General features: G+C 41.0%; 1 protein-coding gene across 3 annotated transcripts in view; it reads left to right on the top strand.

Annotated features, from left to right (window-relative positions):
- Positions 1 to 12,485, top strand: part of dnajc1 (DnaJ (Hsp40) homolog, subfamily C, member 1) — a 242,884-nt gene extending 230,399 nt beyond the window's left edge. For all 3 annotated transcript variants that reach the window (XM_043690433.1, XM_043690435.1, XM_043690434.1), the window contains 2 exons: positions 7,043 to 7,509; positions 10,802 to 12,485. In XM_043690433.1, the coding sequence (XP_043546368.1) occupies positions 7,043 to 7,509; positions 10,802 to 10,870 (536 nt within the window). In that variant the 3' untranslated portion in view covers positions 10,871 to 12,485. The remainder of the gene's footprint in view (positions 1 to 7,042; positions 7,510 to 10,801) is intronic.
- The last annotated feature ends 8,433 nt before the right edge of the window (positions 12,486 to 20,918 follow it).

Raw genomic sequence — 20,918 nt, 5'->3', positions numbered from 1 at the left:
TAGAATTATGGTCGCTGGCCCCAAAGTGCTCCCCCACTGACATCTCAGTCACCTGCCCTGCCTTATTTCCCAAAGAGTAGGTCAAGTTTTGTACCTTCTCTAGTAGGTACATCCACATACTGAATCAGAAAATTGTCTTGTACGCACTTAAGAAATTCCTCTCCATCTAAACACTGTGGCAGTCCCAGTCGATGTTTGGAAAGTTTAAAATCCTCTACAATAACTATCCTATTATTCTTACAGATAGCTGAGATCTCCTTACATGTTTATTTCTCAATTTCCCTCTGAATATTAGGGGGGTCTATAATACAATCCCAATAAGGTGATCATCCCTTTCTTATTTCTCAGTTCCACCCAAATAACTTCCCTGGATGTATTTCCAGGAATATCCTCCCTCAGCACAGCTGTAATGCTATCCCTTATCAAAAACGCCATTCCCCCTCCTCTCTTGCCTCCCTTTCTGTCCTTCCTGTAGCATTTGTATCCTGGAACATTAAGCTGCCAGTCCTGCCCATCCGTGAGCAATGTTTCTGTAATTGCTATGATATCCCAGTCCCATGTTCCTAACCACGCCCTGAGTTCATTTGCCTTCCCTGTTCTGCCCCTTTCATTGAAATAAATGTAGTTTAATTTAATAGTCCTACCTTGACCCTGACTGTTTGATTCACTTCACTTCTGTTCTCAACTGTACCAGTCTCAGATTGATCTCTTTCTTCACTATCTCCCAAGCAGTTCTAGCAAGTTTCACAGCCAGTATATTAGTCCCCTTCCAATTTAGGTGCAATCCGTCCTCCTTGTACAGATCACTTCTCCCCCAAAAGAGATTCCAATGATCCAAAAATGTGAATCCTTCTCCCATACACCAGCTTCTCAGCCATGCATTCATCTGCTCCATCCTCCTATTCCTGCCCTCACTAGCTCGTAGCACTGGGAGTAATCCAGAAATTACTACCCTTGGGGACCTCCTTTTTAAATTTCTGGCTAACTCTGTAATCTCCCCTCAGAATCTCAACCTTTTCCCTTCCTATATCGTTGGTTCCAATGTGAACAATGACCTCTTGCTGGCCCCTCTCCCCCGTGAAAACATTCTGCACCCTCTGAGACATCCTTGATCCTGGCACCAGGGAAACAACACACCATTCTGATTTTTCTCTGCTGGCCACAGAAACTTCTGTCTGTACCTCGGACTACAGAAACCCCGAACATAATTGATCTCTTGGAATCTGACGTAGCCTTCGTTGCATTCGAGCCAGTCTCAATACCAGAAACTTGGCTGTTCGTGCTATGTTCCCCTGAGAATCCATCACCCCCTACATTTTCCAAAATAGTGTACCTGTTTGAAATGGGTATATCCATAAAAGGCTCCTGCCCTCGGTGTTTTGGATTCTTACCAAACAAAACAGTTGCTTTGTATTTATTCTTAACTAATCTCTTTATCATTTTAAAAGTCTTCTGAGATCAAGGAATTCCAAGCCATGTTTCATGCTTATGCAACCTCCCGCCATAATTTAAAACTTGAAGACTTGGTATAATAGAAGGAAAATAGTTCGTGTTATTCCTTTTTTAATTTGTGATTATTTCTGAGTACCCCGGGTGGCGAATGCTCAAACCTCTGTAAGACTGAAACATAACTTCCTTCCCATTGTGTCCTGCCACCCCTTATAGTAAAGAGCAGCATTCTGTTAACTTTATGGATTACTTTTTGTAGCTGTCCTCTAGGTTTGAGTATGTGGATATATAAATTCAGTTGCTTCTCCACATTTTAGTTTTGTGCCATTTAAAAACTCTTCCCATTTGGTTTTCCTTGGATCCAAAGTGGGTGACTGTGCACTTGCCAATGTAGACCTTCATCTGTTGTTTTGCACATTCACTTCAACTGTCGATATACCTTTTTAAGTTAGCCATCTGTTAAATTTACTGTGCCACCTAAGTGTCATCTGCAAACTTGGATCTACAGTTATAATGCTCTTCACATAAATTATTCATTTATATGGTTAAAATGTTGAGTCCACGATATACACTTGGGGATATTTTAACATTATGGTTGTTACTGGGCCACTAATGGAGAGGCCTGGGCAAATGATCCAGAAGAGCTTTTGCCCGAAACATCGATTTTACTGCTCCTCGGATGCTGCCTGAACTCCTGTGCTCTTCCAGCACCACTGATCCAGAATCTGGTTTCCAGCATCTGCAGTCATTGTTTTTACCTAAATGATCCAGAGACATGAATTCAAGTCCTGCCAAGACATCTGGGGAATTTAAATCAAGTTAATTAAATTTGCAACAAAAATACAGTGTTGACTGAGAAACTACTGGACAATCATCTGGTTCACAGAGAGAGAAATCTGCTGGTCTTTCTTGGTTCTGACTCCAGACCCACAGCAATGCAGTTGACACTCAGACACTCTGTAGGAGATGGTCCAGGTGAACTTGAGATCAGGGTGGAAGTTGATGAACTTTTCAACCTCTTCATGGGAGCATGAGGTAGTGCCAATACAGTCATCTCTGGACCAAAGGGGTTCCCATGGGGACCCGGATAGGCCCCAGCTATGCCTGCCTCTTCGTCGGGTACGTGGAACAGTCCATCTTTCACAGTTACACCAGCACTACTCCCCACCTTTTCCTCTCCTACATCAGTGACTGCATTGGTGCCACCTTGTGCTCACACGAGGAGGTTGAACAGTTCATTAACTTCACAGACACTTTCTACCCTGACCTCAAGTTCACCTGGACCATCTCGGACACCTCCCCTTTCCGGACCACTCCATTCCATTTCTGGCAACTGACTCAACACGGGCATATACTTCAAACCCACTGATTCCTACAGCTACCTGGACTATACCTCCTCCCACCCTGCCTTCTGCAAAACGCTATCCAATTCCTCCGCCTCTGCTGCTTCTGCTTCCAGGAGGACTAATTCCACCATAGAACATCTCAGATGGCCTCCTTCTTCAGGAACCACAATTTTTCCCCTCCCATGCGGTCAACAATGCCCTCCAATGCATCTCCATTTCCCGCACCTCCACCCTTGAACCCCATCCCTCCAATCGAAACAAGGCGAGAAACCCTCTGGTCCTCACCTCACACTCCACCAACCTTTGGATATATTGCATCATCCTCCGCCATTTCTGCATTTCTCTCCCCACCTCTATCTGCATTCCGCAGAGACCATTCCCTCTGTGATTCCCTTCTGAGGTCCACGCCTCCCTCACCAACCCATCCTTCACTCCCGGCCCATTCCCTTGTCACCACAAGAAATGTAAAACCTGTGCCAACGCCTCCCCCCTCCATCCAAGCCCCGACCTCTGTGATTCCCTTCTGATGTCCACGCCTCCCTCACCAACCCATCCTTCACTCCCGGCCCATTCCCTTGTCACCGCAAGAAATGTAAAACCTGTGCCAACGCCTCCCCCCTCCATCCAAGCCCCGAAGGATCTTTCCACAATGGACAGAGATTTACCTATAGGAGAAAATGAGGTCTGCAGATGCTGGAGATCAGAGATGGAAATGTGTTGCTGGAAAAGCGCAGCAGGTCAGGCAGCATCTAGGCAACAGGAGAATCGACGTTTCGGGCATTAGCCCTTCTTCAGGAATGAGGAAAGTTGGTCCAGCAGGGCTTTTCCAGCAACACATTTCCATCAGAGATTTACCTATACTTCCACATATGCATCTACTGTGTCCGTTACTTTCGATGTGGTCCCATCTACATTGGGGAGACAGGATGCCAACTTGAGGAATGTTTCAGACAACATCTCTGGGACACACGCGCTATACAACCCCACCGCCCTGTGGCCAAACACTTCAACTCCCCCTTGCACTCTGCCAAGGACATGCAATCCTTGACCTCTTCCACTGCCAAACCCTAATCACTTGACACCTGGAGGAGGAATGCCTCATCTTCCACCTTGCGATCCTCCAGGATCAATGTTGATTTCACCAGTTTCTTCATTTCCCCTCCCAGTACCTTATTCCAGATCCAACCCTCTAACCCAGCACCCCCCTCTTAAACTGCAATCTATTTATATCCTACTGATCCTTTGACAATCCTCCTCACTATCTGCAACTCTACCAATTTGGCGTAATTGCAGACCTGCCAATCAGACCACTTACATTTTTTTATATATCAAACAACAAAGGCCCCAGCACTGATCCCTGTGGAATGCCATTAGTTACTGATCTCCTTTCTGAAAAGCATCCTTCCATTACTACTCTGTCGTCTATAACCAAGCCAGTTCTGTATACATCTAGCCAGCACACCTTGGTTCGCGTGAGACTCTACCTCTTATACCAGCCTGCCATGAGGTACTTTATGAAATGTCTTACTAACTCCATGTAGATAACATCCACTGCCCTTCCGTCAATTATTATTCTTGTCACCACTTCAAAAACTTCAATCAAGTTGGTGAGACATGACCTTCCCTGCACAGACCAATGCTGCCTCTCCCGAATAAGTCCATTTGCTTCCAAATGTAAATAAATCCTGCCTCAGTAGCTTCTCCAGCAGCTTCCCCACCACTGAAATCAGGTCACCAGCCTGTAATTACCTGGTTTATCTCCTATTTCCCTCCTTAAATAAAGGAACAACATTGACCATTCTCCAGACCTTTGGAACCTTGCCTGAAGCCAAAGAGGATTCAAAGATATTTATTAAGGCCCAAACCAATTCCTTGCCACCCACAGGGATAGATCCCATCCGGTCCTTGGGACTAGTGTACTAGCCACATACTGTTTCAAAAAACCCCTTTGGACACACCTAACAAATTGCTTCCTGTCCAGGCCTGCCACACACACTAAGGGACTCCCAGTCAATATGGGGGAAGTTAAAGTCACCCATCACAACAACTCTGTTGTTTTCGGATCTTCCCAGAATCTGACCACATATCCCCTCTTTTTACTCCCGCTGACAGCTAGGAGGTCTGTAGTACAATCCCAGCATTCTGATTGCACTCATCCTATTCCTAAGCTCTACCCATATGGCTCGCTACAAGATATCTCCGGGGTGTCCTTCCTCAAAGCAGTTGTGATATGCTTCCTAACCAGTAATGCAACTCACCGACCTCTTTTGCTTCCTCCTCTGTCTCACCTAAAACATTGATATTCTGGAATATTAAGCTGCCAATCCTGTCCTCCCCCTCAACCATGTCTCATTGATAGAAACATCATAATTGCATGCATTAATCCAGACTCTAAATGACTGCAAATACAGTCTAATTCTGCAGTTCCACGGAGCTCTGGAAGACATCCCAATGGTCCACAATGGCCTTTAACCACGTGTTAAGTTTTACTCTATATCTGTTCCTAGCCTCATAGCACATGCCAGGTTGAGTAATTCTGAGATTACTACCCTTGAGGTCCTGCTTTTTAGTTTGCTATCTAACGCACTGAATTGTCATTGCAGGAACCTGTCCCACTTCCTACCTATAACATTTATGTCAAAGTGGACAATAGCTTCTTTTTGTTTACCTTCCCATTTCAGAATACCTTGTACCTGCTCAGAGACATCTATGAACCTGGCACCGGGGAGGCAACATACCACCCTGGAGTCTCTCTCACAGCCACAGAAGTGCCTATCTGTGTCCCTGACTATCGAATCTCCAATTACTATTGCTCTACTACCCTTTGTCCCCTTCCCTGTGTACAGAGAGGTCAGCTGTGGTGCCACAACTCTGGCTGCTGCTGTCACCTGCTGGGTCATTCCCCTCCTCCGTCCATAGCCAAGTAGAATATTTATTTGACAGGGGGTCAGCTGCAGGGGACCCCTGCACTGACTGTCTGTTCCATCTAGCGATCACGCATTTATCATTTTGTACCTTGGATGTGACTACATTTCTATAACTTCTACCTATGATGTTCTCTCCCATTTGTGTGCTGCCTCGCATCTCCAACTGCCACTCAAACCGATCAATTCGATCAGTGAGCAGCTGAAACTGGGTTCACTTCCACAGATGGAATTATCAGGGATGCTTTCAGCGTCCATAACTGACCCATCTCACAGGCGGAACACACAACCCCACCAACCGACATAATTAACCCTTTACTGGCTGTTAGTTTACAAGTTAAATGTTAATTAGCTACCTAAAAATTGTAGTTATTACTTTCTAACAAATAGCCTTCCCTAACTATAGCACCAAAGGAATTCTCCAAACAGGTCTTGCCTTTGCCATGGCACTGAAATGCATCACAAAATGCATCGTTCATGTCTGTAACATTAGGGGTCTTGGCCATCTTTGACATGATTTAACACACTATCCTTCTGCATCTCCTCTTCCCCTTCATCCTTCTCAATGGCATTGCTCTAAGTACATGCCAATATGAAATTTGTTATCCGTTTGCAGTCAGAGGCTCTTCAGCAAGCTTCTGTTTACATAGCTACTGTTACATTTCTAATCTCCAAGGATTTATCCTGGACCCCTCCTCTTGCTCAGCTTCCTGCTGTCTATTTGTGAAATAATTCTAATGGGCCAAACTCTCCTGATAAGCATCAAACTCTACCATTGCTTCCAGTGAATTTGTGTTGTCTGAAATGAATGCACCTTACTTTTCTTCAGTTAACTTTTTGGAAGATTGAAGTCGCATTCTTAAAGCACAGCCATGAACTCTGTACCCTTCACACAATTTTCTATCAATTCAGTTGATGTCTGTAGCAAAACCCAGACTCCCTGTAAACGTTACATCCTGTTTGATCCTGAATTGAATTGCTGATTCCACCTGCTTTCCAGTGCTAATAATTTTGTCACACCTGATTCTTTCCATGCCTCAGCCCCATTTACTAGTGAAACCGTTATAACTGTTTGTTACCTCCAGACTTGAATATTCTGAAATTCTCCTGGCAGGCCACCTGTCTATGAACTTCAGGGCATGATGACAACGATCCATTTATATGCAAAAGGTTCTTTCAAAGGGGGGGGAAGACGTGCATGTGGTAGATAATTACCTATTCACCTGCATAGATATGTATAGAGAGGTAAAGTTGTTCACATAAATATTGTTTTAAATCAAAACTTACACTATGTGAAATGTTAATCCAATATTTTGTATTCAGGAACCATAAAACTATTGGATTTGAAGTCTGCATCCCAGACTGTAAAGAGTGCGAAACGTGAAACAGTTCTGCCTGACCACATCATCACTAAAAGGGATGAGGAAGTTGAAGAAGAAAATGAATTTGAAAATGGAGGTGATCAAGATAACTACACTGAGGCATTATCCACAGAGACTAGACCACGGAAACGAAAAACTGCAAAAACATCAGAGAGAACTCTTATGATCCAAGAAGACGTTGAACAGAAACCAAAAGGAAGGCGCCAGAGGGACTTTGATAACACAGAACTGGATGATGATAGTGATGAGGAGAAGAAAAGGAAAGGGAAGATACGATCTTCAGAAGAAATTGCTGAATTATGGAACCAAAATCAACAAAAACTGCTTGAGTTAGCCTTGCAACAGTATCCAAAGGGGACTTCTGAACGCTGGGACAAAATAGCAAAATGTGTACCAGGAAAAACAAAGGTAATGTGCTCTATATAATGGAAAAACTCGATCCATCATAGTAATAAAGGCGCCTCACAGTCTGTCAGTTTGTAAACTTGGGTTTGAGTTCTTTATGTTTCAAAATAACTTAATTTGTATTATATTTAGTACCTAAACCTCTGGTTTCTTTTAAGCTTAAAATATTTGTGAATAAAATATTGTAATTAAAAAAAGTGTTCCTGTAAATGAGTTCAAACTCCAAAGATATAAACGCAACTTTTAGATGGGAAAATGACAACTTTTTTTCTGGACAGTAGCTCCTAATCCCTTTTAAGCCTCCTTCTTTCCCTTCCTGCTCCTCTGCCATAATATGTATGTGCATAAATTGGCATTCAAATTGCAAAGTTATTAGACTAGACTAGACTAGACTTCCCACAGTGTAGAAACAGACCCTTCAACCCAACAAGGAGAAAGTGAGGACTGCAGATGCTGGAGATCAGAGCTGAAAAATGTGTTGCTGGAAAAGCGCAGCAGGTCAGGAAGCATCAAAGGAGCAGGAGAATCGATGTTTCGGGCATAAGTCATTCTTCAGGAACTCGATCCATCCTAGTAATAAAGGCGCCTCACAGTCTGTCAGTTTGTAAACTTGGGTTTTAGTTCTTTGTTTCAAAATGACTTAATTTGTATTATATTTACTACCAAAACCCAAGTCCATACCGACCCTGCGATGAATAACCAACCCAGGCCCATTTCCCTCCGACTAATGCACCTAACCCTATGGGCGATTTAGCATGGCCAATTCACCTGACCTGCACATCTTTGGACTGTAGGAGGAAACCGGAGCACCCAGAGAAAACCCACGCAAACACTGGGAGAATGCGCAAACTCCACACAGACAGTTGCCCAAGGCTGGAAGCGAACCTGGGTCCCTGGTGCTGTGAGGCAGCAGTGCTAACCACTGAGCCACCATGCTGCTGACCTATCTCAAGATTTTCCATCCTTTGAAATGGAATATTTGGTATAGATGGAGTAGAGGTTCAAAGATGTTTTATTTTAACATGTGTAAATGTGTTCACAGTGTGTTGCTGGCTAGGCCAGCACTAATTGCCCAGAGAGCTGTTAGAGTCAACCACATTGGCTCTGGAGTCACATATAAGCCAGATCAGATAAAGATGGTTGATTTAAAGAGCCTTAATGAACCTAATGGGTTTTTGCAACAATTGATAGTGTTTACATGATCATTATTCAACTAGCTTTTCTTTTTGTTCAATGGAATTTGAATTTCACCATCTGCCAAGATGGGATTTAGACCCCTGTCCGAAGAACATTAACCTGGCATTCTGGATTTCTAGTCTCGTGACATTACTGCTATACCACTACATTCTCTACCCTAAGTGGAGAAGCAAAGCACTTCAGCATTTGTTACAATGTCCTTTATGGTACCAGTAAACAAAAACAGGACATTTGCTTGGAATGCATGGCTGATATCATGACTTGGTGAAATCAGCGAGAAACAATAATGTGGAGTGGAGGTAAAGTGTAATTTATTTGTACATAAACTAAACCATAAATGCTGAGTGATAAAAGACCCATGAAGTTTCAGGGCCCATATCAAATTTGGCCAGGTTACCAAATGCACAACTACTTTTCCACAACTTTGCTTGTATCAGTGTGATTTAAATCTTGTCTTTGAGTATCTGAACTTGTCATTGTGAGTTACACTATTTCTGATGGCTGTTGCTTTTAGAGCCCAAGTAATTCTCTTCTTTTTTTTTCTTGATTAGTAAGCAGTTTGCATTGTGGTCCTTTTTTACATCAAATGGGTTATGTTTTTTATATTCATTCTTAAGATGTTGGTATTGCCCAGACAAACATTTCTTGTGCACCCCTAATTTCCTTTGAGAAATTGTTGATGACCCTGGAATCCATAAAGGTGACCACCACCTTCTCGAGCAAACAGGTCACAAAATGTACGACCAGAGATTGCCAAGTTTATTTAGTCTCACTGAGTGGATTTTGCTAATTTATTGTGCCAGTCAGCCTTTCCTCTTTAATAGCTTGCCACTGCAGGTAAACAGGGTTGTTATAACCATGTTTTTACATCTATTCTTACCAAGTCTTTACGTCCGTTGTAACATCTGCTCGTACACATACTTTCCTGCTCCAAATGCAGAAGAAGAGTGACTCTCAGGAATGTTGGAGGGAGTCTGAAATTCTCTCCCTACATTAGCATGGATGTTAGTATCCCCTCTGCACTCTTATCATTTTCTAATCTCTGGAGCCCCAACAAGATCTTTAGCTGTCCAAGGGTTTCACCCAAAATTAGACATTTAGAGAACAGCCATTCAACTTTTTGTCACTGCCATTTCAGAAAATCTGATGAGAGTTTATGAATCTACTGCCCTTCTCAGGTAATGAGTTGCTGACCCATATCCCCTGGATGGAAAATATTTTTTTCACCAACTCTGTGACCCTTGGTTAATGACCACTTAAAGTGAGAGGTCCTTCCTATCAACTCCATTCAGAACGGTCATGTTTTTCTTCATCTGAATTAAATCTCTACTCAACATTCCCTGTTCCAAACAAGAACCACAGATATCTCAGGTTATAGAATTGGAGAAGTTACAGAGATATGGAGTGGATAATGCCAGAGAGGAATTTAGAAACAAGGATAATAATTTTCTTTATGCAGAGTGTGGTAAGGGTGTGGAATGCCCTATCTCCCAATGTAGTCAACTCAGCCACATTAGGGAGATTTAAACAATCCTTAGATAAGCACATGGATGATTTTGGGATAGTGTAGGGGGACGAGCTAAGATTAGTTCACAGGTCAGCGCAACATCAAGGGCCAAAAGGCCTGTTCTGTGCTGTATTGTTCTATATTCTAAAACTGAGGCATTTCCCAGATAGGAGCCAGTGTAGGTCAGCAAGCACAAGAGCATCAGGTGACCATGACTTTGTGTGAATTAGGAAAGCAGCAGCAGAGTTTGCATAGCACTCATTAATGGTTGGTGAAGGATGGGAGACCAACCAGAGATGTTTTGAAAAAGTAAAATTGAAAGGTAACGATGATATGAAAATGATGCCGCACATTTGGAATTACCTCTCAGCACCCTGCTTTTCAGGTTCTAATAAAATCACTTTTTGACCAAGCTTTTGGCACCTTTTCAAATTTCCCTCAGTTCTAAATACTTTTTTTTTCCTTTTCCTTGCAAACTCCTTATCGGCATTGTTTGATGTTTGATCAAGCCTCAAAAGGTAACTTATAGCTAGCTGTAGCTTGCGAATTAAACACACTCAACTCTTATTGTCTTTTTTTGTTGTCCTGCAGGAAGAATGCATAATCAGATACAAACTATTGGCTGAACTGGTTATGAAGAGGAAGCAAGCCAAAAGCTGACTGAAAATGGTACTTAGAAAGCACTGATCTCCCATCAAGAAGCAGTACTGCACCATGGACAAATACATTGTTAAATGTGGAGTCTAGTTGCTTGTAACTTACCTCAACTTTCCTTTTTACCAGTGTCATGTGCCTTAATAAAAAACATTAATGTGCCAACATCTCCTACAGAATAATCAGATCCATTCATTTTTTTAGATTTCTATTTGTTCCCTAAATGCACACTAAATGTTCACCATTGAGCAAGTTTTTAATTTATTTATAAGAAGCTAATTTTCTGTATCCCAGTTCCATGTTTGTCTCTATACTTTGAAAATTGTTGATAGAGTTTGGATTCTTGCATCTTTAACTGACTAGTTCTTTTATAAAATGCTAATAGGGAACAGAAAGTTTTGACACAATGTAAAATTGAATTTAAAATTAAGATCTTAATTGAGGAGTTTTTTTTGTTTGAATCTGTTTTTCTGTTTTTGTTTTATTTTCAGCCCCATCTTTCCTGAACGATGCTGTGTCATCCTGTTCTGCACCAAGGGTGATAAACAGCCCTTCAGTAACTTGTCCAAGTAAATGAACCTAACTTAAGCATTGCAGTACATTATATGTGGATCATAACCAGACTTGTTTTTAATGAAATCAGAAACTCAGCAGGTCTGACAGCAGCCGTTAAAGTTTTGAGTCTGATGTAGCTGTTCTTTGGAGCAGACATATCCTTGGTCACTATGTACGTGTGTTTCCAGTGCAAGTTACAAGATTGGAATTGTACCTGATTCTTATCCTTAGCTGAAAAATGCAAGATCATTTTCTTGCTGGCTTGGATCAGCTTATACAGTGCAGGTGGGTCATAGGACTAGAGACCTTCCAGTTTAGAATTGCTCAGTACCACATGGTAGATAAACCTTTGTCTTACCCTCTGTGGATTGATATTTTTTAAAGATCACAAATATGGATTGCTTTTAAATTCATGTGCCCACAAGTTCTGTACAGTACACTGTCACTACTTGTTTTCTGCGGTCTATCTATTAAGTTAATATGTAACAGTTAGCATTTACTGTATGCCAAATGAAGCATTGTTTCTGTGAGTTACGTGTTGCTGGAACAACACAGTGTAGAAACTTTCAGTGGTATGTTTTCTAAGTCAAACATTTGTCCATTTGACAGATGTGATATATCTGTGGTTATAATTACAAGTGTTTGAAGTTTGGTTTATGCAGAACTCTTTTACTATATTTATATTGTTTTGAAATCAAGGCTTCATGTAGTTATATGTTTGTATGCTGAAGTCTACAAGGAGGTCTAATCTCAAATTAATTATGATAATTTAAGATTCTGCAACATCTCTTTATTACAGTAGAAGACGAGCACGTTTGAGCCAGTAGGCTCCCTTTTGAATAACAAATTTTTCTTACGTACTGTGATGTACAGTGCATCTAGTTTCCAGGGAGTTCGGTTTTAACAATTCCATCTGTTTTACATAGTGAAAACTGTTTTCAAAGCTGTTAATGCTTGACATGTCTTTATCACCAGATCTGTACTGGTAAGCTCTGGTATAATTTTCAAATGTCTGGTGTAAACCCTCTGGATTAAATTATACTGTAACAAACCTTGTCCCTTTAAACTATGTTTCCATATTAATTTTCAGTGTCTCAATCATATTACAATTTCCTGCTATAACCTCAGGTCATTTCATGAAACTGTTGAAGATGGGATTTGCGATGGTGCAATAATTAAACTGGATGTGCTCAATAGGTTAGTCCAAAATCTAGGTAGCAATTGTAAAAAGTATAGTTTGTTCTAGAAAACATTATAATACGCATGCCTACATCAGAAACATTTGCAGATGGGTAGTGTGGCTTTCTACCCCTCATACTTTTTAAAGTTTTGGAAAGGGAATTGAATAGGAATTTAAAGAGAGGAAAATGCACAAAAACATAGAAGGAAGGAAATGAGATTAGAATAGACTGTTCCAGATGAAGAGTTAAACTGTTCATAAGGCTAATCAATTAGTCTATAGCAGATGGCAGAGTGAGGCAAGAAAGCTCCAGTGGTGAAAAGGATGGTAGCTTATAAATCTGTAGTGCCATGTTTTCCCCAGTATGCTATACTTAAGTGTTATGTCTTATGATTTGCTTTCCTACATTTAATGTTGATAATGAATGTGTACTTGACAGAATGGAGTAAGCACCTGAAAGGAGAAATAAGAGTTGATGTATGAATTGTCTGGAATTATGAGTGGTCAGGAAATTAGCTCCAGCCAAGTTGCAAACCATGTATCAAGGAAAATATTAAAATGTAGAGTAGAACAAGAATAAACAAGGTAGACTTTATCCTTTTAAGATCAGGTTCTTTGTATCTGATTCAAAAGGCTGTGTTAGCTGAGGTGGGTTATGTAATGTTAAATGTTCTATCACTTTGAAAATTCATCATTGAGGTTAAAAAATGATCCCAAAGGGATTCAAGAAAATTTCTAGTTTGGAGCAGTCCAAACTCAACATTGCTGAAGTTAATGCACTTTAAGGTATTGGTTTCATTCATTTTACTAACAGTTTAACTCTTCATCTGGAACAGTCTATTCTAATCTCATTTCCTTCCTTCTATGTTTTTGTGCATTTTCCTCTCTTTAAATTCCTATTCAATTCCCTTTCCAGTGACGATGTAGCTCCAAAAGCCGCTATCATAAAGCATTCCAAGATTTAAATGTAGAATCATTTAATACTGAAGGAGGTAATGTAGCGGAGCATTGCTGTTTCAACTTTTTGAAACAGTTACTCTAAGCTTTTCCATTTTTTTAAGTGACTGTCCTATACTTAAGTATCTTAAATCACTAGCTAGTGAAAGTTATTTGTGTGCTGCTTTTTGAAGTTTTGTATTAGATTACCCCTGTTCATGGAGGAAAGTCCCATTTTCTTCATAATTATAACCTAAACATTAAACAGTAACTACAAATAGAAATATAATTGGTGCTTCTATTCATTTGGTTTTATTCTATTGTCTTTGATGCAAAAATATTAGAGATCAAATTTTTCTTTTTAATCTTTCTTTCATGGGATGTAGCCATTGTTGGGAAAGCCAGCAATTGTCGCTCCTCCATTATTGCCGCTGAGCAGAGTGGCCTACTCGGCATTTCAGAGGATTAGAAACTAAGAAATCATGTTTGCAATTGCTGTGGTCTGTGTAATACTCTTATGTAGAGTCTGATTTCTCATTATTTAAGTAAGTTATCTCATTGATAAAATGTTGCTTCAAGGATGAAGCGTGTGTCAATGCCCAAGGTGGGGTAAGGAAGATGAAGGTGAGTTATAGTGTCTTGCCTGGCATGCTGTGTTGAAGCTGTAGAACTTGTTGCATTATGCATCTCTAGCCCTGGAATGAAGAAGTTGCTACTAGTTGATTTGGAGGCATATCACATGGGGCAGTTTGAGCTAGATGAGAGCTCTCTACATTGTTATTTCTAGTAAAGACGTACAGAGCTGTATGCTTGCAAATCAATCTTTGTCACATTTTGCGGGAGCATCTTACATCATACATGTGAGTACATGACTGTTGATATATGTGCTCAGTTTGGTTCTCTAGGTATGGACTGACCTTTAGAGTGGTAGGGGCAAGGACCTCGGTTTCATTTTAAGATATTGATGGAATTAGGAAATTATTTTTTTAAAAAGTTACACATGGTTCAATGTGTCAAGGATAACTTACTCAATCTGTATTTACTTAGTGGTTGTAGGGCAAGATTCTCTCTAACCACTTCAGATTTTTATTTCAGAAAAATTTACTGAGACAATTTTCTCACTTATTAAGACATGGTCAATGAAGATCCAAACAGCTGAAAAGTACATTCCTTTGGGTTGCTCCTTCACTAGAAATGTATCATTAAATACATAGTACAAATTAGGAACCACGCAGTAGGCCACTTGGCCTCTTGAAGCTGGGAGAGAGTGAGGACTGTAGATGCTGGAGATCACAGATAAAAAGTGTGATGCTGGGAAAGCACAGCCAGTCAGGCAGCATCCAAGGAGCAGGAGAGTCAATGTTTCGAACATTAGGAACATTGAAACTGCGCTGTAATTCAATAAGATCATGGATGATATAATTGCTCCATGTTCTTGTCTGCCCTGCCCTGACAATCAAGAATTTATCCACCTCTGCCTTTAAAAATTTAAGACTCTGCTTTCCAAACGATCGCATCCCTTTCTGTGAGAGAACATTGTTCCATGTATCTTAAAGCAGCAACTCCTTATTTATTTTTAATTTGTGACCTTTAATTCTAAATTCTCCCACAAAAATATCCTTTTTACATCTACTCTGTCAAAACCTTTCAGAATCTTGTACATATCAAGTCACTCCTCATTCTTCTAAACTCCAACAGATGCATGTCTAGCCTGTCCAATCTTTCCACATAAGACGATCCATTTTATTTTTCTTAGTTGTTTGCTATAATTGATTACTAACATTTTGCAATTCATGAACTAAAATATACCAGATCCCTCTGCATTTCATTGTTCTGCAATCTCTCACCATTTATGTAATGGCCAATTTTTGGTAAAATTCGCCCAAAGTGCACATTTCAGATCTTTCATGGAGGATTTCTCGCTGTAAGATCTAGTAAGTTACCTCATGCAATTTTTGGTTGCATATCTCATGGTGTATTCACCACACCCCAATAGCACTGCACTATCATGCACACGCCAGTAGTGGGGAAGCAGCACTTCTGTGCTTCCAGGAATATTAGGTTTTCCTGTTGTGCACAACCAGGCTTTAAATATGGCACTGACCAGGTCAAATATAGTTATCCAGGAGAAGCAAGGGTAGCCCTTTACACATGTGCAAGGGAAATGAGAAAGGAAACTTCAGGGAGCATATCAGTTACATATATAACTGGAAATAGAACATCATAATCTTAAATGTCTTGCCTCTTTACATCAGTTGTCTGGAAATATCAGAAACACAGCAGGTTCTTAGTGATGTAAGCAGTCGCATTTGCATCAGATGCAAATGACCATTTAACATTATCCTCGATCCTGTGGCAGGCATCCAAAAAGGAGGGTCATGGAATGCCTGTAGGTAGACCTTTTCCTGATTGATGCAGCGCTAGCCAGGACATTGCAAATGCAATTAGAGATTGAATGCAGTAACATCACTCAACACTCCTCCCCCGTCATAACGTCACCAAAAAAGGCATCATTGCACTTGAGAACATCTTGGCAAATACAGTTCAAGGTAAGAAGAAATCTGCTGTGTGCCCTTGTGCATGTAGCGTTTGAGATCTTGGGTTGTCTTTGTGAATTGTGACCTCTATGTGCCACTTTTAAGGGCAACTGTGATTATCTCCTTCACTGGGATGGCAATGGTAATAATAAAAAGACAGGACATGGTCAAGATTGTTTGTGGCCAGAATTTATGTTTGATTCTGTGATTACAAAGATCTAAAACCTCAGTGTCTGATTAAGGCAGTTGCACCTTGAAAAGGTCTCTCACCGTTCATGAATAAAGCCCATTTCCTTGGGCAGAAAAAAAATGTTCTGCACTCCAAATCACTAGTAAGATGGAAGAAAGTTGAACAGAAACTAGGTACTGCTTTGCAGAGTGAGTCTTATGCTCAGGCTGTTAATTTAGGTGACCCCACAAAATCTTCATATTGCTTTCTTCCTTGTGCTCCTACTGACCTATCAGTTTTGAGTTTCCACAGGTTCCCGTTCAACTCTTTCATTTAAATTTTCATCTCCCAACATTACTCCTTGAGTCCTAGTCACAGAGATTTGTTATGTCATGATGATGACTGACTTGGAGCAACAACTCTGTTCTCTGTGCAGTTCCCCATCTGATTTACTGATAATCCTCAGCCTGGTTGCATTGGACCTACAGGACTGACTGTGTTCCACCACCCAAGTGTGCAGGCCCCTGGATGGAGTTTAGCCAGTGTTCATGATTGACTGTACAGGGAACCTTGACAGGTGACAATCCCTTTTAACTGAGGATCATTCCCAGACTTTGAGGTATGGTCATCTGGTTGTAGCACATTCAGTTTGCTTGTTGTGCAAGCTGCTGGCACATGCATTGGGTGTAACATATTTGTAGCATCGTGCCATTGCTGCAAATCATTGCTGGCAACCATGTCAACCTGCATTGCTTTGTGCCTGCACTAAAAGGCAAGGCAAAACTGAGTACTGTAAGTTATGTAAGGTGACAACACACAAAAAAGGCAGAGATACAATGAGTGTCCAAGCCAAGTGCAAAGTGAGTGTGCAATGAGATCCACTGTTAAACATCCTGTTCTGATTCCTGAAATGGATGTTTGTCCTTCCACTCCATGGCCTTGCACAGAATTCTGTTCCAAAGTGCAGTATTGAAGTGGCAAATGTATTTTAAGTTAGTTGGGGATCTACCATGATGATGTGGTGAAGTCTGGTGAGTGTCTGATGCTGAGTTCAGTGGATAAAGGATGCAGGTGGCTGCTGCCCAGAGATGTTGGGAAATGCTGGCCAAAATGGAGTCCCAAAAGAACAAATGGTGAGCTGAAGCCATTAGGTACCTGCTCAGGCTTACACGTTGGGAATTGTCATCGTTCAGTTTCTCTCCACTGCCCTACAAAATGGCAAACTAAATATAAATTAGACAAGGTTAAATAACAATAATATGTTAATACATGCAAATAGATTCATGTCTTGCCATTAAAACCTTACATGGAAAATCATTTTTTTATCTCCAAGAATCTTGCTATATTTTTCTTTACTGACTCATCATTTTTTGTTCTTCTGAACTGAACTGAACAATTCTACTTTTGACTACATTATATTCCATTTTGCCACACCATTTGCCCACTCACTTAACCAATTATATTCCTTTTTATTCTCTTGTAACCTCTTCACAACCTGCTTTTGTACCTATCTTTGTGTCTTCAGCAAATTTAGCGATGATTCATTCAAACCAAATAATTTTTATACATTGTAGATTTATATAAATAAAAGTTAAGGTCCTAGCATTGATCTCTGTGTTACACCACTCATGACATCTTTCAAACAGGAAATGATCTATTTATGCCTACTCTGTCCCCTGTTGGTTAATCAGTCTTCTATCCAAGCCAATATGTGACACTTTACACCATATTTTCCTCAATAACCTTTTAATGTGATACCTTATCAAAAGTGTTCTGGAAATCCAAATTGCTACTAGTTCCCCTTTGTCTATGGTAGCAATTACTGGGTTTGTTCCCATCAGAGTCTTTATCTTCCAACATTGCCTCAGTGGTTGATGGAGGTCCACAGATCCTGAATGGTATGGAAAATATGTCTCCTTTTGTTGCTGTAGCCCAGAATTAAGGGGCTACCTTTTAGGGCCGCTGAGAGTTATTTTGTTTAAGGATTAGTAAGATTTTGGAACTTCGCCTCCAGATAAGGGTGGAAGCAGTGTCATTGAGTATGCTTAAGGTGGAGGTAGATGGATTCTTGTTAGGCAAGGGTTCAAAGGACATGAACGGGAACGTAAAATTCGAAATGCATACGGATCAGCCATGATCTTTATGGCCTACTTTTACTCCTGATTTGTATGTTCATAGATATGAAGTTAACTAGACTGTAAATATCTCAGTACCACTTCCCTGGTGATCGTGTTTTTAAACATTGTGTATTTGTACAAGGGCACTGGGATAATGGTGTAGTTATGTTAATGAATCAAAACCAATGTATCATCATAGATTGTCAAATGAAAACATTTTATTCATTTACATCCCACATCTATGTATTGCAAAGTCTTTATTGTCCCCTTTGGCAGACAAAAAAAAACAAGTTTGAGTATTTGCAATTTTCATTTAGAGATGGAGATCAGAAATGTTAAATACTTGAGAGTTATGGAGCCAGAATCAGTGATCCTGATGTTTTTCCTGGTTCTGGGCTCCCTATTCTTTAGCACCAAGCCCCACCTTCTCTCCTTAATCATGCTGCTTTTCTTACCCTTTAGAAAGCTCACTGAGTATCAAAGAAAGTTCTAGTTTAAAAAGGTGATGAAACACACTGCTACTTTTATCATTACTGCAGAGGTGATCCCATCACAACTGCTAAACTGACAGCATTGCACAAGCTATTTATAACACTGCACTGATTTCAGACCCTGCCTGTTGAATACTATATTCCTATTGGAAGATGATTAGATACTTTCAACCAGATTACAGGAACACTATACTTTTTTTTAATGTATGTTTCAGCTACCTATTCCACGTTGAAAAGACATTGTCTCCATACTGCAGCTCATATTGTTTCTTTGTTGAAGATAGATTAGAAATGGTAAAGAGAGAGAGAGAAAGGGAGGAGAAGCGAGGACCATCCCATTCACCTGCTGCTGTCTGAGCTCCCTTCTCCCTCTCAGGGCAACTCATACTTCATCTCTACCCACTGGCACCTCTATTTTTGGCATATGGCTGATTTCTGAGCAAACTATCCAGGCAGCTGGAACTATATGCTGCTGCCCAGGAGGGAGGGAAGGAATGAAGAGCCTCTGAGGATTACGTGATATGGAAATGCTCTCTGCTGGGTACACAACCTTTGGGTCCCCATTCCTTTGCTGTGTTTACAGTCTCCCTACTCCCATTGGTGCCAAAAGACACAGACTATGGTGGGGTAAACATCTGGCCCTGTGGCCCCAGGATCGGCCAACAAACCTTCCAGTTCAGCGAGCAAATTAGCCAGAAAGTAGCTAGTTCAAGACTTACCTGAGTTAATTTTTTAGTCAAAGGTAACCCCAAAATGTTGATAGAGATAATAATGTTATTTAATATTAAAGGGAGATGATTGGATGCCTTCTTTTAGGAGATAGCCTTTTCCTGGCACTTATGTTTTGAAAATGTATCCATGTTGTGGAGGTACTGGGGTGGACAGAGTTAAAAATCGTACAACACCAGGTTATAGTCCAACAGGTTTATTTGGAAGTACAAGCTTTTGGAGCTTTGCTTCATCGTCAGGTAGCACAGCCCAAATGTGCTTTAGTATGAAAAACTGTAAATTATACTGAGCATTCCACAATTGTTGGCAAACATCCCCATTTTTGATGTTGTGATGGTGGGAAAGTCATTGATGCAACTGAAGATGAAGGCCCTATCCTGAAGGACTCCTGCAGAGATGTTCTGAAGCTGAGATGTCTGATCTCCAACAACAACTACCTTCCTGTGAACCAGGTATGATTCCCATTTAATACTGACTCTAATTCTGCCACATTTCCTTGATGACACGTTCAATCAAGTGCATGCAGGTTCCGTTGGCAGTTTGGAAGGCAAATGCAAGAGGGCCAGAATTAAGGACCCAATACCCAGCATGAGCAAAACCAATGTAGTGTACAAAATCCCATGCAAGGACTGCACAAAACACTACATAGGACAAACAGGAAGACCGCTAACGAAACGCATCCATGAACACCAACTAGCCACAAAACGACACAACCAGCTATCCTTAGTAGCCACACATGCAGATGACAAGCAACATGAATTCAACTGGGACAACACTACTATTATAGGAGAAGCCAAACAGAGAACAGCCAGGGAATTCCTAGAGGCATGGCACTCATCTACAGATTCAATCAAGCACATCGACCTGGACCCAATATACCGACTACTGCAACGGACAGCTGGAACTGACAAATGGAAGCGGCAGCTTCAAACCACTACAAATGCCGGAGGAAAGATCACAGAAGCGCTTCACAGGAGGTTCCCAAGCACTAAGGATGTCACCCAGACAGGGGACGAAACGTCTGCAACACAAATTCCCAGCTCGGCGAACAGAACCACAACAACGAGCACCCGAGCTACAAATCTTCTCACAGACTTTGAAATAACGCCTTCTTCACTGCGACTCCACTTTCAAGGAGCTGTAAACTTGCACTCCAAGGTCTCTTTGTTCAGCAACATTCCTTAGTAGGGTACCATTAAGTGTATAAGTCCTGCTAAGATTTACTTTCCCAAAATGCAGCACCTCACATTTTATCTGAATTAAACTCCATCTGCCACTTCTCAGCCCATTGGCCCATCTGGTCCAGATCCTGTTGTAATCTGAGGTAACCCTCTTCGCTG

Source organism: Chiloscyllium plagiosum, chromosome 5 (genome assembly GCF_004010195.1).
Source record: "Chiloscyllium plagiosum isolate BGI_BamShark_2017 chromosome 5, ASM401019v2, whole genome shotgun sequence".
Taxonomy (NCBI): Eukaryota; Metazoa; Chordata; class Chondrichthyes; order Orectolobiformes; family Hemiscylliidae; genus Chiloscyllium; species Chiloscyllium plagiosum.
Note: the sequence above shows the minus strand (reverse complement) of the source record. Positions and strands in the feature narration are given on the sequence as shown.